Raw genomic sequence first — 18,868 nt, 5'->3', positions numbered from 1 at the left:
AACCTCCTGACATTTCATGGGCCCACTGAGCTATGATTAATTCATCCTTAAGTTCCCAGTCCAGGTCTAACTGAGGCACTTAAATTCTGGCAACCTGATCTACCTGCTCATTGTCTTGGAGTTCTTCAGTGCTGCCCTTGGGCTTGTGAGCATCTGTATGATGTATCTTTACAGTAGTGCTTTCTACCCAGGCAGCAATGTCTTGCTAGAAGGCAGCAGTCCAGGCGGGTTTACCTCTGCACTGCCAGTTGGCCTGCTTCTGATGATGCAGCCACCCTCACAGGGCATTTGCCACCATCCATGAGTCAGTATTGACATAGAGTAATGGCTGCTTTTCTCATTCACTATTTCTAGGGCCAGCTTCTGCAAACTGGCTCAACTTGCCTTCTCCTTTGATGGTTTTGACAACTTGATGTGTAGGATTGTACACAGCAGCCTTCCACTTCTGATTGTTTCCTACAACGCAACAGGATCCACTGGAAAACAGACCATACTGCTTTTCACCTTCTGATAACTCATTATATGATGGCACCTCTTGCACATGAGTCACCTCCTTGAGTGATGCTCTGAAATTTATGCCTTCTGATGAGTCCATGATCTCTTCCTGGATTCCTGGGGTTCCCCATCCAACCCTGTTGCATGGCCAATGCTACCCATTTACTCAATGCAGCATCATTTGAACATTCAGTACAGCACAAGCAGTCGTGCTGCCAAGAGAAGCTGTGCTTCTGTACCAACAACTTCTGAGGCAGTTCAGCCCCCCTTGTACACTGCTAGCACCTCTTTTTCAGTCAGAGTGTAGTGGGCCTTGGATCCTCGATACCCCCACCTCCAAAACTGTAAAGGCTGACCTCATATTTCTCCAGATGTTTTCTGACAGAAGTTCCAGTTGAGGCCATGCTCCCTGGCTGCAGCGTAAAGTATGTTCCTCACAGTTGCTCCCAGCCAGATGGGCCCAAGGGCTACCCCATAAACTATCCCCTCTTTGATCTGCTCAAAGGCCTGTTGCTGCTCAGGGCCCCACTCAAAATAGTTCTTCTTTAGGGTCACTCATAAAAAGGGCTCACAAGCTGACTGTAACCTGCCATACACAGGCATTCTCCAATAATCCACAATGCCTAGACAAGCCTGTGTGCCTTCCTTGTTAGCTGGTGGTGACATAGTTAGTATCTTATTGATTGCAGCCCCAGGGGTGTGACAACGGCCATCTTGCTGTTTTAGTCCCAAGAACTGGATCTCTTGTGCAGGTCCTTGCGTTGGTTTTATGGCAAAACCATCATTCTGAATGATCTGGATTATTCTTTTCTGCTTCTCAAACACTTTCTCTGCTGTGTTGCCTCATATATGTCATCCAGATACTGCAGGTGTTCAAGGGCTTCACCCTGTTCCAGTGCAGTCTGTATCAACCAAAGACTGATAGGTAGGTAGGCCTGTACTTCCCGCCCTGGGACAGTTGGTTCCAGGTGTATTGGACACCCTGCCACATGAAAGCAAACTGTGGTCTGCGCTCTGCTGCAAAAGGGACAAAGAAAAATGCTTTGGCAATATCAGTTGTGGCATGCTGCTTGGCCACCTTTGACTCCCTTTCCTATTGGATTTCTAGCTTGTCCCGCACGGCAGCATGCAATGGTGGCATCACTTTGTTCAGGCCATGATAGTCCACTGATAACCTCCATTCTCTGACAGATTTTACATGGCCTTATGGGACTATTTAAGGGTTATTCAGTCTTGCTTATCACTCCTTGGCTCTCCAATAGATGAATCAATTCATGGATGGTAACCAGCTAGTCTTGGTTGGTGTGCTACTGCCACTGCTGCACCATCATGGTAGCAACCAGCTCCTGCTGTTGTCATCCAACAACCGAACCATGGAGAGGCCAGGCAAGGTAGACAGTTGTTTAATCTTCTTTCTGTCCACTGTGGCTATACCAAAGGTCCACCAGTACCTTCTTGGGTCCTTGAAATACCCTAAGGACACATGGAGACTCTGGACAATCACAATAGGATGCTTCTGCCATTTATTTCTCCCCTGTTAGGCTCACCTCAGCCTCCAACATAGACAACTGTTGGTATCCCCCTGTCACTCCACAAATCCAGATGGGTCCTGCTCCCTCCTGCCGTGATGGCATTATGGTACACTGTGTACCAGTACCCACCAAAGCCTTATACCCCTGTGGATCTGATGTGCCAGGCCATATGGTCTGTTAAACTTTGCTATCCACTACCTCTGCCTAGCCAGAGGCAGAGACCTTTATTCCTGGTTGTAGTATTCACTTTCTTACTCCTGTGATGTCAGATGAGAAATCCCTTCACCAAACTCAGAGCAGGCATTTTCAGCCCTTATTCTGTATCTGGGGGACTGCTGGCTGCCTTCCACTGTCTTGGAAGAAACTGGTGCAGCAGCCATCTTGGTTGGTCCCTTCCTAGCAGCTGTCTTCCCCTGCAGTTCAAGTACATGGGCTTCTAGCTTCAAGGTGCGTGCACCGTGCCTCTTCCCCATGTCCTACCCCAGCCACACAGGAAGAACCAGAGGGCGCCAGGTAGTGTGCACCTGGGGCTCTCTTTACCTTGGACAGGGGAAAGCTGACTCCATAGGGCACCGTTGTTATGAGATATTAGTTGTTTAGCTTAAATAAGTAAGTTTTAAATAGAATGAATTATAGAATCATAGAATGGTTTGGGTTGGAAGGGACCTTAAAGATCATCTAGTTTCAAACCCCCCCCCCCATGGGCAGGGACACCTTCCACCAGATCAGGTTGCTCAAAGCCCCATCCAGCCTGGCCTTGAACACTACCAGGGAGGGGCCAGCCACAGCTTCTCTGGGCAACCTGTTCCAGTGTCTCACCACCCTCACAGGAAAGAATTTCCTCCTAATAACTATTCTAAATCTATGCTCTTTCAGTTTGAAACCATTACCCCTCATCTTACCGCTACACTCCCTGATAAAGAGTCCCTCCCCACCTTTCCTGTAGGCGCCCTTGAAGTACTGGAAGGCTGCTGTAAGGTCTCCCTGGAGCCTTCTGTTCTCCAGGCTGAACAACCCCAGCTCTCTCAGCCCGTCCTCATAGTGGAGGTGCTCCAGACCCCTGATCATCTTCATGGCCCTCCTCCGGACCTGCTCAAGCAGGTCCATGTCTTTCTTGTGCTGAGGGCCCCACAGCTAAATACAGTACTGCAGGTGGGGTCTCACCAGAGCAGAGCACCTCCCTTGACCTGCTGGCCACACTTCTCTTGATGCAGCCCAGGGTGCCATTGGCTTTCTGGGCTGTGAGCGCCCATCGCTGGCTCATACTCAGTTTTTCATACACCAGCATCCCCAAGTCCTTTTCTGCAGAGCTGTTCTCAATCCACTCATAGCCCAGCTTGTATCTGTGCTTGGGATTGCCCTGACCCAGACGCAGGACCTTGCATTTGGCCTTGCTGAACTTCACGAGGTTTGCATGGGCCCGCCTCTCAAGCCTGTCAGGGTCCCTCAATGGCCTCCCATGCAGCTTGATGTTGTCAGCAAACTTGCTGAGGGTGCACTCAATCCCTCTGCCCATGTCACCAACAAAGATGTCAAACAGCACCGGTCCCGATACCGACCCTTGAGGAATGCCACTTGTCACTGGTCTCCACTTGGACATTGAGCTGTTGACCCTGACTCTTTGAGTGTGACCATCGAGCCAATTCCTGATCCACCACTCAAGTGGTCCATCTGTCAAATCCATGTCTCTCCAGTTTAGACAAGGATGTCAGGCAGGACAGTGTCGAATGCTTTACACAAGTCCAGGTAGATAACATCAGTTGCTTTTCCCTTATCCACCATCGCTGTAACCCCATCGTCGAAGACCACCAAATTTCTCAGGCATGATTTGCCCTTAGTGAAGCCATGTTGGCTGTCACCAATCACCTCCTTGTTTTCCATGTGCCCTAGCAGAGTTTCCAAGAGGATCCACTCCATTGTCTTGCTGGGCACAGAGATGAGACTGACCAGCCTGTAATTCCCTGGGTCTTCCTTTTTTCCCTTTTTAAATATGGGGGTTATGCTTTCTCTTTTCCACTCAGTGGAAACTTTGCCAGACCTCCACAACTTCTCAAATATGATGGATAGTGGCTTAGCAATTTCATCTGCCAGTCCTCTCAGGACCTGCTGATGCATCACATCAGGTCCCATGGACTTTGCACCTTCAGGTTCCTTAGGTGTCTCAAACCGGATCCTCTCTCCTACAGTGGGCGGCTCTTCATTCTACCAGCCTCTGCCTTTGCCTTCTGCAACTTGGGCGGTGTGGCTGGAGCACTTGCTGGTGAAGACTGAGGCAAAAAAAGTCCTTGAGTACCTCAGCCTTCTCCATATCCCAGGTAGCCAGGTCTCCTGTTTCCTTCTGGAGAGGGCCCACATTATCTCTAGTCTTCCTTTTGTCACTGACATACCTACAGAAGCTTTTCTTGTTGTCCTTGATGTCCCTGGCCAGATTTAATTCTACCAGGGCTTTGGCTTTCCTAACCTGATCCCTGGCTGCCCAGGCACTTTCTCTGTATTCCTCCCAGGCTACCCGTCCTTGTGGCCACCCTCTGTAGACTTCTTTTTTTTTGTTTGTTTGTCCAGGAGCTCCTTGTTCATCCATGTAGGTCTCTGGGCATTTTTGCCTGACTTCCTCTTTGTCAGGATGCATCACTCCTGAGCTTGGAGGAGGTGATCATTGAATATTGACCAGCTTTCTTGGGCCCCTCTTCCCTCCAGGGTTGTATCTCATGGTACTCTACCAGGCTGTTCCCCGAAAAGGCCAAAGTCTGCTTTCTTGAAGTCCAGGGTAGCATGCTTGCTGTGCACCCTCCTTGCTGCCCTAAGGATCTTGAAGTCCACCATCTCATGGTCACTGCAGCCAAGGCTGCCCTTGAGCTTCACATTCTCCACCAGCCCCTCCTTGTTGGTGAGAACAAGGTCCAGCATAGTTCCTCTCCTCATTGGCTGCTCTTCCACTTGGAGAAGGAAGTTATCATCAATGCATTCCAGGAACACCCCTGGATTGCTTATGCCCTGCTGTGTTGTCCCTCCAACAGATATCGGGGTGGTTGAAGTCCCCCATTAGGACCAGGGCTTGTGAATGTGAGGCTGCTACTATCTGTCTATAGAGGGCCTCATCCGCTCAGTCTTCCTGGTCAGGTGGCCTGTAGCAGATCCCCACTATAATGTCACCTGTCCCTGTGCTCCCTTTAATCCTGACCCATAAGCTCTCTGTCAGTTCCTCGTCCTTCCCCAGGCAGAGTTCCATGCACTCCAGCTGGTCATTGACACAGAGGGCAACACACCTTCCTTGTCTCCCCTACCTGTGCTTCCTGAAAAGCCTGTACCCTTCCATTCCAGCTCCAATTACAGGAGCCATCCCACCACATCTCCACGATGCCAATAAGATCATATAGCCTTGCAGGCATGTGCACATTTCTAACTCCTCTTGTTTGTTTCCCATGCTTTGTACATTTGCATACAAGCATTTAAGTTGGGCCCCTGATGAAGCTTGAGGGCTGGAATACCTTTGTGCTGCCCTTCAGATGCTCTCCTGCTGACCTGAGACGCCTCTTCAGGCTCTGGACTTCTGTTGCTGGCATTGGATCAGACTGGCAGGAGTGGGATGAATTGAGGTTCCCCTCCCCTGACAACTTTAGTTTAACTCCCTCTTCACCAGCTTGGCAAGCCTACGGGCAAAGATGCTCTTCATTTTCTCTAGACCCAACGGAGCAGGTTTCTCAAAGTGAGTGCCACGGTCTAAGTAGCCAAACCCGTGGCGGTGGCACTGGTCCCATAACCAATTGTTGACCTGTCAGATTCAACTGCCCCTTTCAAACCTCTTCCCTTTGACCAGGAGAACTGTTGAAAAAAAACCCAAAACAGAACCATTCAAGAGTTACAATGTTGTGTGATTTAGTATGCTGTTTGCTTAGCTTTACTTACTCAGCATGGGTATCTAGATTCGCTGAAGCCTTAGGCCACAACTTTCACTGAGATTTGCTGAACTTGTACAGAACTTGTATCTATTCATGCAAGACAAGGCCTCCAGAGCCAGCACAAACACAAAGGTAAGGAGAGTACAAACGTTAATGGCAGCTGCAACTAGACAAGGTAACAGCCTGCCTGGAGACAGTGAAGGAATCCAATATGGAGTCAGAAGGCGTTGGAGGATCCCAGGCCAGAATCACTATTGGACCGGAGTGCGTGTGAAAGGCACGTGAAGATCATGTGAGGGGCAGATGCATAGTCTGTGAGGGTATAGCCGTCCAGGTATTTCTTTGTTCAGGGTCCCTCTCCAGAGGCACCCAGCTTGAGCTGACCCTGTTGCAGTAACATTCTATTAAATTATTTATTTTTATGAAATTCAATGCCATCGCAACTCTGCATTGGGAAACATAGGGTTCGGACTATGCTTCTTTAACAACCCTGACGGCCAAGATGCTGCCTATGAGGATGAGAAGTGGAAGGATTCTCTCTGAAACACCCTGGAACCAGCAAGACAGTTTCTCCACAGTTGGTATCTCAAGATGTGGCCAGTCCATCATCACCAGTGAGTTGGCATACAATGCATATGCATTTTCCACAGACCTAGCTTATGTGGAATCTACATGGCTTATGTGTATCAATGTCAGATCTGTGGAGACCAGTTTGTTGTCCAGGTCACTGCAGACCACCTCCATCACTGCTAATTCTCCTAGGTACTGAACACCTCCCCTCAGCAGGGGTTCAATTGCCTCAGTAATTGACAAGATCACCCTACAGAGGACACCTTACACTCAACAGGAACCACCTCCAGAAGCTACAGAATGTCAACTCTCTTCTAATTTCTTTGTTGATACTCTGGTCCCTAGCAAGGGATCCCAGCTGCTGGTCTTCCCTACCCCCAATTCTTGACTATCCCCTCCAGCATCTCAGCATTTGAGCAACCTGGCAGCAATATGCTTGCCTTGCTGGCAGACGTAATTTTTCCGCCTTATCTTGGAGCTTGCTCAGGGTTAGGGATGGTTTCTGCCTCTTGGATGAGTTCTATCACTTCCTCCTTAGGTTTCCTTGTCAAAGGACTGGCTTCCTGATCAGACCTTCCTCCTCCTCCTTCTCTTCCTTTACTAATTGGTAGTACAGTCCTATTGACATCCACTGCCACTGGTTCCTTTCTTACTACTGAGGCAATCACTGTGGTTGAGGTTTGGGTCCCTGTTCTCAACCATCATGTCCTTAGAGGTAGAGGCTCACTTCCCCCTGCTGCTGTGATGGTGCTAGACAGAAGCCAAACAGACACAGGCCAAGCCCCAAAACAGTGCTAGGAGCTGCTGGGTCTCACTGGAGTAGGCAAGGCACCTTTCATCAAGTGGTGTGCCAATTCAATGGGATTGCATACCTGTTCAGGTGTAAAATCCCAAGTTACAGGACGTGGTAACTGCCCAAACCCTCCTATACACCCTGTCACCCAGGGTTCAACTGCCTCAGGGCATGTTTCTCTGTCAGCTCAATAACAAGTTGTTTACTCTTATGCCAGGACCAAACCAGGTTCTACACACCCAACAACAAGCCAACAATGTTAGAGAATAGGTTCAAATAGCTTACATAAGGATTTACAAAAAACTCAGGAGCCCATGCAACAGAGCTGGGCACATCAACCCCAGAGAAGAGGGAGGTGTAATCCCTTGTTCTCTCTGCAAGGTAGCTCAAGCTTTGAACAGCTTCACAGTCAGGGCCATTTTCCAGTCCAGGCATATGGCCATTGCTTTTATCAAAACGTTTTCAAGCACAGTGAAATGCATTGATAAGCACAGCAAGCAGCAAGAGCTGAAAGCAGCCATTAAAAAGCTCTAGCCTCTAGTACACCGTAAAGCAAGCAAGCTCTGTGACCCACACAGGAGCCTGCCAGTTAACAAGCTAACATGCTCAGATCAAAACTGCCACTACCTCCAGCCCCATCCTGGGTGCTAAAAAGAACTGTGATGGGTTGGCCTGGACCATGGCCAAACAGCCACACAGCTGCTCACTCACTCCTGTCTCCCATGGGACAAGGAGGAAATAGAAGTAAGGTAAGAAAACTCATGGACTGAGAGAATGACAGCTTAATAGGGAAAACAAAAGCTGTATGTGCAAGCAAAGCAAGAAGAGGAATTAATTCATTACTTCCCATGGCCAGGCAGATGTCCAGCCACTTCCTGGAAAGCAGGGCCTCGGCACATGTAATGGTTGCTCGGGAAGAAAAATGCCATAACCATGACCTTACCCGCTTTGTCCTCCTTCCCCTGATCTTCTATTGCTGAGCATGTCATTATATGGCATAAAATATCCTTTTGGTCAATTTGAGTCAGCTGTCTTGGATGTGTCTCTCCCAACCTCTTACCCACACCCAGCCGATGCGCTGGGGGGACGGACTGAGGGCAGGGCAGGGCAGAGTGGGAAACAGAGAAAGCCTGGATACTGTGCAAGCACTATTTGGCAAGGGCCAAAACATCCCTGTGTTATCAACACTGCTTTAGCCACAAATTCAAAGCACAGCACCATGTGGGTTGACTATCACAGCCAGACTCAGTATAATCACTCTTTGAGGGAGTCCCCTTTCCTCATTCCCACTGTTTGTGAAGACAGACTTTTAAGATGGTACCCATGATCCATGAGGGCAGCAGGGAATACTGAAAACATGTCACAGATGAGGATACACAACCTAGAAGTTTCTCTCTAGGTGAGTCCTAGCTGCTGAATCAACTCTCCTTTCTCCACTCCCCACCCAACACTCTTCCCCACAGGAGTGTTGACACTTACAGTTCTATGGCGTTCTCCTTTTGCATTTAAATAAGCTTTGATTGCAGCCAATCCTGCATACTCTCCTTGGGCTCCACTGCAAGAGGAACAAAAAACCTGTTACACAAGCACAAAAAACAGAAAGTGACAGCTCACTACTGAAACGTCAAAATTGTCCGGCCCTAATCCTTCTCAATGGCAAGTGTCAGAAAATTCAAAGACACACATCCCATGGATTAAATTACAAATGGACAAGCATTAATTAACAGCACTTGCCTCTTTGGCAAACAGTAGATGAAAAAAGTTACACCATTTTATGCTATGGTGTTAAATCCTTATGACAGAGTTGATCTGCATTTCTGCACCTAACAGGGGACTACATGCTTGACTACAGAGGGGCAAACTAACATGGAAATTCACACTAAAGTGTATGCAGTGAAACGTAAGAACTCATTCGGTGACATCTTAAGCGTAGAGTAAGTCCTTGCTGCTCGTTTTGTATCAAAACTACTACATAGACATAAATAGACTTCAGCAGTACTCATTCAGCCCTGTTTTATTTATTTCAAGTGAGCATGCAGATCCTAGGAATTCTGCAGTCAAACCTAGTATTACCTAGTGCATCAAATATCCATTTCAACAATTATATAGCTGCCAGCTCATACAGCTTATTCCCATTTCAAATCTTCAATTTTAGCTCATAGGAGGACATCAGTAACATCACCATTTTAAGCCAGCAATAGTGGAGAAACTAGCCTTCATAGAGAGGAAAACGTGGGGAAAAATAGTTAAGAGAACAGAAAAGACCAAATCATTAAAATTTTAGAACAGACAAGACAAAATAAGGTTCTGCAGTTTTGAAAAAACAAATCTTGTTTTCAAAACCTTGCATTCAAGGCTTCTCTTTGTCAAATTTAATTTGAGAAACTTCTTCCAGTTTTGACTTGTCATTTCCTTTACAGATAAGGTTTTGGAATCATGTTAAGGAGCAAAAGTTCAGAAAAAATTTCTTACCTGTTCGGTTGGAAGGAGATTTTATCATAGCCAGTAATCTCACATAAGTCCTTCTCTAAATCCTTGAAAAGCTGCTGATACCCTTGAGCTTGATCCAGGGGCACAAAAGGGTGGATGTTGGCAAATTCTTTCCATGAAATAGGCTATTAAAAAAAACCAACAACCAAACAGAAGCATGTGCTGTGACAAAAAAAAAAAAATCTGCAGACAACTTGTTGTTAAACTCTATGAAGGAAAGAAGCTGCCCTGTGCTCTTGTGCAGCAAGACAAGTTTCCAACCTCATTGCAGGATGTGGCCTGGCTGAACAAAGAGCTTTGGCTGGAACTCAGGAAAAAAAGGAGAGTTTATGACCTTTGGAAGAAGGAACAGGTAACTCAGGAGGACTACAAGGGCATTGCGAGGTTATGCAGGGAGAAAATTAGAAGGGCCAAAGCCCAACTAGAACTTCATCTGGCTACTGCCATTAAAGACAGCAAAAAATGCTTTTATGAATACATTAGCAACAAAAGGAGGTCTAAGGAGAACCTCCATCCTTTATTGGATGTGGGGGGAAAGAATGAGGAGAAGGCTGAGGTACTTAATGCCTTCTTTGCCTCAGTCTTTAATAGAAAGACCAGTTGTTCTCCAGGTACCCAGCTCCCTGAGCTGGAAGACGGGGACAGGGAGCGGAATGAAGCCCCCATAATCCAAGGGGAAATGGTCAGTGACCTGCTGCAACACTTAGACACACACAAGTCTATGGGCTGGATGGGATCCACTCAAGGGTACTGGGGGAGCTGGAGGAACTGCTCACCAAGCCACTCTCCATCATTATCCGCAGTCCTGGCTAACCAGGGAGGCCCCAGTTGACTGGAGGTCAGCAAATGTGACACCCATCTACAAGAAGAGCTGGAAAGAGGATCTGGGGAACTACAGGCCTGTCAGCCTGGCATCAGTGCCAGGGAAGGTGATGGAGCAGATCATCTTGAGTACCATCATGAGGCACGTACAGGACAACCAGGTCATCAGGCCCAGTCAGCACAGGTTTATGAAAGGCAGACCCTGCTTGACTAACTGGATCTCCTTCTATAACAAGGTGACCTGCTTAGTGGATGAGGGAAAGGCTGTGCATGTTGTCTGCCTAGACTTTAGTAAAGCCTTTGACACCATTTCCCACAGCATTCTCCTGGAGAAACTGGCTGCTTGTGGCTTCAACAGATATACTCTTCACTGGGTAAAAAACTGGCTCAATGGCCAGCTGAAACAGTGGTGGTGAATGGAGTTAATCCAGTTGGTGGCTGGTCACAAGTGGTGTTCCCCAGGGCTCAGTATTGGGGAGAGTTCTGTTTGATATCTTTACCAATGATCTGGGTGAGGGGATTGAGTGCACCCTCAGTAAGTTTGCAGACAACACCAAGCTGGGTGGGAGTGTTGATCTGCTCGAGGGTAGGAAGGCTCTGCAGAGGGATCTGGACAGGCTGCATCGATGGGCCAAGGCCAACTGTGTGAGATTCAACAGGCCAAGTGCTGGGTCCTGCCCTTGTGTCACAACAACCCCAGGCAGCGCTACAGGCTTGGGGAGGAGTGGCTGGAAAGCTGCCCGGCAGAAAAGGACCTGGGGGTGCTGGTTGACAGGCGGCTGAACATGAGCCAGCAGTGTGCCCAGGTGGCCAAGAAGGCCAACAGCATCCTGGCCTGTATCAGCAACAGTGTGGCCAGCAGGAGCAGGGAGGTGATCGTGCCCCTGTACTGGGCACTGGTGAGGCTGCACCTCGAATACTGTGTGCGGTTTTGGGCCCCTCACTACAAGAAGGACACTGAGGTGCTGGAGTGTGTCCAGAGAAGGGCAACGAAGCTGGTGAGGGGTCTGGAGCACATATCCTGTGAGGAGCAGCTGAGGGAACTGGGGTTGTTCAGCCTGGAGAAGAGGAGGCTGAGGGGAGACCTTATTGCTCTCTACAACTGCCTGAAAGGAGGTTGTAGTGAGGAGGGGGTCAGTCTCTTCTTCCAAGTGACAGGTGATAGGACAAGGGGAAATGGCCTCAGGTTGTGCCAGGGGAGGTTTAGATTGGATATTAGGGAAAATTTCTTCACTGAAATGGTTGTCAAGCACTGGAACAGGCTGCCCAGGAAAATGGTTGAGTCACCAGCCCTGGAGGTATTTAAAAGATGCTTAGATGTGGCACTTAGGAACATGGTTTAGAGGTGGACTTGGCACTGTTAATGATCTTAAAGGTCTTTTCCAACCTAAATGATTCTATGTTTCTATGATTTCCAGTAACATTTTTTTAACATACAGAAGATGCTTAAAAATCCTTAGTTTCTTCTTCTAGGTCACCCACCCTTACGTAGAGTGCAAACAGAAAGACACGGACCTGCTCCAGTGGGTCCAGAGAAGGGCCACAAAGATGATCGGGGGCTGGAGCACCTCCACTATGAGGACAGGCTGAGAGAGCTGGGACTGTTCAGCCTGGAGAACAGAAGGCTCCAGGGAGACCTTACAGCAGCCTTCCAGTACTTCAAGGGCGCCTACATTAAAGGTGGGGAGGGACTTTTTATCAGGGAGGGTAGTGATAGGACAAGCGGTAATGGTTTCAAACTGAAAAAGCACAGAATTAGATTAGTTATTAGGAGGAAACTCTTTCCTGTGAGGGTGGTGAGACACTGGAACAGATTGCCTAGGGAAGCTGTGGCTGCCCCCCCCCCCGGCAGTGTTCAAGGCCAGGCTGGATGGGGCTTTGAGCAACCTGGTCTGGTGGAAGGTGTCCCTGCCCATGGTGGGGGGGGGTGGAACTAGATGATCTTTAAGGTCCCTTCCAACCCAAACCATTCTATGATGCTATGAAACAGAGAAGAGTCATGTGGAACAGTACATAACATTCAGTTTGCTTCACAGAGGTTTGTTGCTATCCATTTTAATTAGAAGGGAATATACAACACAGAAGAAGTGAGAAGACATAGAGAAGGCAATGAGAGAAAGGGGAGAAAGGAAGCCTAGTAAAAGATCAAAGTGAGAAGCCAATAGGGAGAGAACAGAGGAAGCTCATTCAGAGTCACAGTCATTTGCTACCCAGACAGCCTGGCTAAGGCTCTGCTTCATTTGCTACCGGCCAGAGAAATGAAGATATCCAGAGACTCCAGCTCCTCACTTGGGGAAAAGGAGTGCTATTCTAAGAAATAGCAAACTGGCAAAGAAGCATGAATTGCCAGGCCCATCTGCCTCTTTTCATATTTCTGAGGATTTGACTGTAAGATTTGTAAACCAGATAGAGGTTAGGTACTGCAACACCGCATAAGGGAACAGGACTGTGATACCTAGTTCTAAAAATTATTTTCATTATATTTTTCAGAATGGAGTCTTCAAAGCCACTTACTCTTCTGCTGTTGTTGCCCTCTTTTTTGAGCTTTTTTCCTAGCAGAAAAGGAAGCTGGTGACTTTATCTACTTCTAAAACTGCCTCCTCAGCTGGAGTACTAGACCAAAAGCAGTCTTTATATCTCTACAATGACACTGGCTAGATTGTTCACCCATGTGTGTCTCAAGTAAGACAGTACTATCACAACTTACTGTAAGTTCAGCTGAACTATTGAGCTTCATTGTGCAGGAACCCTAAAAATACAAACACATTTGTCAGTATTTATTGAAATACATAAATACGTATGCAAGTACCTAATTTTTTCTCTTTTTGGTCAATACCTACCAAAGGAATCATGCTGTGAACAAGGGAAATATCTTTGTTTTCTAATCTTTTCATGTACCGCACGATATTTGTCTCAGAGTGATAGCTGGAGAACACAAAATGTGGTGTTAAGGCAAGAAGATTAGCTATACCAGCTGGTTGATCTGTGCTCTTAACATAGGAAAAGCCATAAAAAAAAGAACTAAGACTAAGGTTAATTTCATCATATACTAGGTACTTCTTTCCAAATTGGTACTTTATGCTTGTTAATAGCAACGTGGATGAAAAATGCCTATTATCATTTGCTCAGAAATGCTATCAGCATGCTGCTGATACTATGTTCTCAAATAGTAGCTTGTACAATGTAGCAAATTAATGGAAAAACACATCCCCCATATGACCACAAATATTGCTTTGCTCGTTTAAAATGGGAAAGATCTCTAAAAATGCTACTAAATAGATTATTGCAGAGTAAGAAGTGACTGTGTTAACACAGCTACAAAACTGTCCTCAACTGACTCCAGTATCCCTTTTGAATGGAGACACTTTCAGATTCCAATAAAATACCAGATACACAGCAATTTCACAAACCTGTTGAAAACCTGGTGTGTCAAGAATTTGGAAGTTCTCTTAAATGGGGTGCTAAAGATGCCTTTGGTTTCCTCGCCCATACCCTCAGCAATTAGCTCCTTTGACACAAAGAAACATGGAGTCAAATACTTTTCCAGAAATTTCTCTTTTCACAGTCAATTTTCATCAGAACTAGCTTATAATACCAGTTTACCTCATGATTTAGGCAGGTCTTCAGGTAAAAAACCCACACCTTTATTAGCATACATACCTGTATATTTTTAGCATGACAACAGCATTATATTACAATTGGGTACAGATGTCTTAGTAGTCCTTATCTTGCAAGTATTGCTGCTAATTACTAATGACACGTAACAAAAATTTCAGTGGGAGAGAAATAACCGACCTCTGTGTCTTAACCCTCACAAAACAACTAACAGCCTAAATGCAAGGTGTCCAAACTGACAAAAATGACTAAGTGTCACAATCAGAAAATGGCATTACTTGGTTACATAGATCGTGGTTATCTCACACTGTCTCTTTCTTTAAGAGAGGATCTGAAATTCTCAGTATTTAACAAATGGTCATCATACAGACAACCACTGCCCCAAAAGCAGTTTTGCTTTTCACTAAACTTCTGAAACATTCAGGTAATTTTATCTATGTGATCTATTGTCTACTTACAGCTGAAGACTCGCAACCAAAAATCCATAATATGTCATCTAGGTCTTTCTCATTTACAGTTTCATCAAGTGATACTCCAAGCTATGGATAAAAGCAAGAGTAATTACTCAAAGCTCTTAATTCCAGAGGCACAGCATATTTGTTCTGGTTGAGAAAAAATATTCCAGAAACACAATCTACCCATCAATATTTAAATGTCACTTTGTTTTATATAACAGATACATAAATTTATATTATTTACATAAAATTTTCCAGTTCCTACCTTTCCCCTGCTAAACTATCCAAGCCAGATGGCTCACAAGCTTCAAAACTTGTGAGCTCACTTCTAATGTTTCTAAGTGTTTTCCATTTAATAGGAAAATTGCCCATTTTGGTAGGCCACCTCTTCTCCCCCATTGCATTTTACAGAAGATATTAGACTTTGCCAAAAGTCCTTAGCGCCTACCAAAATGTGGCTTAGATTTCAATGTGTCTTTAACACTGCGACAAGACCTGAGTTCTGGAGGTCATCTTGCATTTCACCATTAAGTTTTAGAGTCTCTCCACGCTAGCCCATCATGGCATATTGAACATGAAACAATTAAACACTATTTTAAAATAGGCATAAAATGAAAATACAATGACTATTTCTGGAAGTTCAGTACATCCCTTAACTTAATTCTTTATATTATCTTTATAATTGACTGATATATCTGAGCAAATTGTAAGAAGTCCTAAACTTAATGCAGAAAAAGTAATGCTACAAATTTCTGAAAGAATTAAGGAGTTGCTTACTCTGCCATCACTATAAATCCGAAAATTTATCTGTCTAAGAGCTGCCCTGTCCAAAACTTCTTTGACTGAGCATCCACACGTGATCGTCAAGGTATCAAAGAACAGATCATGATGCAGTTTATGACCAGCTCGTCTGAGACCTATAAAAAACGGTAAGTCAATTCTATCAGCAGCATACTGTATTGCTTGCTTACGCAGTACTTGCATAACAACACTATTAATATCATTTTTACATAATAAAGCAGAATATTCCCCATGTGTACACAACAACAGAATCACCAGCTTTTTAGTGAAATGTCATTGTGCATGAAATGCACCTAAATCCGATGCAGACCTAATTAATAATGCAGACTGAGTCTAGGGAAAGTCCTTCTGATACATCAAGTTTGCAATACATACAGTAGCAGAATTGGTATATGAATGCAATAAGGGCAAAATCACAAGATTAGAAAGAAAAAATTTATTATACAAGTGGATATTAATCTTCATGGAGATTGCCATAACAAAGTTTAGAGTGTTCATGCTTTTCACAGTAGCAAAGGTCTTTCAGCTAAGCTGGCAAATAAAGCATGGATAATTGTGGCAATCGTTCCACAATTCGCAGCATTCCAGTTCTGCATAGCTCCTTCTGACATTAATGATACTGATGCCAGTGAAAAAACCCTACCAGACCACATAGTCCAGCTGCAATCATTATTTTCTGATACAGATTCTGTGCTTTCGGTCAGCTGTTAAGCCTTGGGATTTCAGTATTCATAGCAGGTATGATACTCCATCCAACTTAACTGAAACGTCCCTATTTCTTTAATAATCTCATTTGTTACTTATTTTTGCTATGTTATTAATACTTTGTGCAGATTTCTGTGTGTAAACTGGGATGGTCCTGTAAGTGAAGCACAGAACTTGCAGCTGGAAAACCGCATTTGAATCTTATCGTCTAGACACGCTGTGTAGACTTCTGTTAGTTTTCCAAGGAAACGAAAGTAATGCTTGCAAGCTCATATCACATAAATATTTAACTCTTGGATGTCATTATTAGAAGTACACAAAAACATTAGCTACGAATTTTGTATTAAAATGTTCTCCCTAGAGTTGAGAGAATAAACATCATCTCGCACAACCCCCCCTCCCAAGTTTATTTAAGAAATTGTATTATTTAAGAAGGTGTAAGGATTTAAGAACAATTCAATGTTTCTGCAAACATTGAATACTCACCTTCAGCCAATATTAGAGTAGCACTGTGTACCCTTCTTGCAATATGTCTTAATCCATCAGACCCATGGTATATACCAAACATGGCTGCCATGTTAGCTAGAAGAGCCTAGGATCCAAACACAGTTTAGGACATATTATTATTATTATTGTTATTGTTATTGTTGTTAGGACATATTATTATCGGGTTTTAGTATTGTTGTTGTTATTATTATTATATTATTATCATAAAGATTCTTTAACACCCAGGGACAACCACATATCCTCAGCTGATGTTATACTTGGTTACCTGTTGCCTACAAAATAAGAGGTGGGAAAGGCCAAATACTTTTGTGAAACTGTTAAGCACTGATTATGAAGTCAATGCCCTTTGAAATGTAACTGTATCAGCAATTAACATGGACTTAAATTCAAGTATTGCAACAAAGACGTCCGAAGACTCTCAAGTAAAGCTAGTCTCACAGGAAACTCATTGTTTAGGACTGGTACAAAACATTTATGGATTATCTCACGAATATTAATTAATTAAGCTCATTTTAATATTAATCATCCCTTCTCAAAATCTGGCACAACATTAAAAGCGTGAGCAAAGCATTGATTGGAGCAGAAAAAAATTAAGAACTTGTCTGGCTGAAGGTCTTGGAGGCATGCTGAAGACAACTATTTTGGATTATTACTTACGTAATCATGGTATTTTCCTGTAAAGGTAGCTCTTTGGCAATATAATATTTTTGCATCAAATCACATAGACAAAAATATAAATTGTGACAATTTGAGCAAGTAGTTTTGTAATTTAAGAATGGATATTTTTTGCTTTGCAATTTCAGATCATTACAATTGCCTTCCGTTTTATTAAGAAATCCGTCTCATTCATAACAAACACAGCACTACTCAGTGGTGTTCACCCTACGAGACAGATGGACTCATGACACTGCACGAATTCAGGGCTAAAATCTTTATTAAAGGAAACAGATATGAATATCCTCTTTTCAAGCAGGGTTCCATTTTTCAAAGGACCCAAAACAAATACAGCAGAATATTTCAATGTTCTTCATTCTTCTAGTAATAGTTCTCAAAAGTAAAGCTAACTCAAGTTACTGTGATGTTAGGACTATAATCTTATGTTTTAACTTGTTCTTTTCTACCACTGGAAATAAAGCATGACAAGTTACCTGTGCTGTGCAGATGTTACTGGTAGCTTTATCCCTCCTGATATGCTGCTCTCGTGTTTGCAAAGCAAGTCGGTACACTTCCTTTCCATTTGCATCTCTAAGTCACAAACAAAAATGTTGCTTCCGTTACTTTAAAATTACAGTAATTTAAGACATTGGGCTCTATGCATGCTAACCTGAAACTAGTTATCTGCCCTCAGAGAAAGAGAGGTGCTGGGGAGAATAAAGCATAAGTCCGTACAGCTGTGATGTCAAACAGAGAGCAAGGCTAAAGTCTCTAGATTTCTGTTTACATCATGGCTGGCAAATGTGTCCGGCTAGGTAGAGCACACAGTGAGTTTTCTAAGCATACCACACCAAAACTTGGCATTTGCCTTAAAATGCTACAGATTATTGCAACTATTTTAAGTGAATAGTAATCCAGAACTTGACTTGAACAAACACTGAGAAGGCTGCATCTTTTCTAATGATGTCAAGTGACAGCATGTTGAGTTTGTATGCAAAATAACCTGTCCAACAAGGTTGTATGAGATAACTGACAGGGCTCTGGCCAATCCATCGTTTAGGAGGTCCTTTTGTAGGGTTCCTAGCATGTTAGAAGTGGAGAGGTAAGAGCCAATCTAATATCCTTGGAAACTATGAAAACTTTCAGAACAGCTATAAAAAGAAACAGACAAGCTACATACACACATATATAAATATATGTACATATGTGGGGGTTTGAATAGCTAGACTACTTGCCTCAGGTACTTGTGCACAAGTTATATGATATTTAAATCATACTTACTCTAGCAGTTGTTTGGGGATTTTGACTATACAGTTTAGTTCATCACCAGTTCATCACCAGTCCATCCAGAGGGACACTGACAGGCTCGTGAAATGGGCTGGCAGGAACCTCATGAAGCTCAACAATGGGAATTGCAAAGTGCTGCACCTGATGAAGAAGCCCATTCACCAGTACACACGATGGGGGCCACCCAGATGGAAAGCAGTTTAGCAGAAAAGACCCTGGGGGTCCTGGGGAACACCAAGTTGA

At 44.5% G+C, this 18,868-nt stretch overlaps 1 protein-coding gene across 1 annotated transcript in view; it reads right to left on the bottom strand.

Annotated features, from left to right (window-relative positions):
• Positions 1 to 18,868, bottom strand: part of GLDC (glycine decarboxylase) — a 53,048-nt gene that overhangs the window by 13,336 nt on the left and 20,844 nt on the right. The window contains exons 8-16 of the mRNA XM_086479705.1: positions 17,833 to 17,929; positions 16,664 to 16,769; positions 15,449 to 15,588; positions 14,675 to 14,755; positions 14,012 to 14,109; positions 13,442 to 13,526; positions 13,309 to 13,350; positions 9,762 to 9,904; positions 8,769 to 8,844 (exon numbers count right to left, since the gene is read on the bottom strand). Of these exons, the coding sequence (XP_086335831.1) occupies positions 8,769 to 8,844; positions 9,762 to 9,904; positions 13,309 to 13,350; positions 13,442 to 13,526; positions 14,012 to 14,109; positions 14,675 to 14,755; positions 15,449 to 15,588; positions 16,664 to 16,769; positions 17,833 to 17,929 (868 nt within the window). The remainder of the gene's footprint in view (positions 1 to 8,768; positions 8,845 to 9,761; positions 9,905 to 13,308; positions 13,351 to 13,441; positions 13,527 to 14,011; positions 14,110 to 14,674; positions 14,756 to 15,448; positions 15,589 to 16,663; positions 16,770 to 17,832; positions 17,930 to 18,868) is intronic.

This window comes from Leptosomus discolor, chromosome Z (assembly GCF_034619465.1).
Source record: "Leptosomus discolor isolate bLepDis1 chromosome Z, bLepDis1.hap2, whole genome shotgun sequence".
NCBI classification, from domain to species: Eukaryota; Metazoa; Chordata; class Aves; order Leptosomiformes; family Leptosomidae; genus Leptosomus; species Leptosomus discolor.
This window is presented reverse-complemented; position numbering and strand designations above follow the sequence as displayed.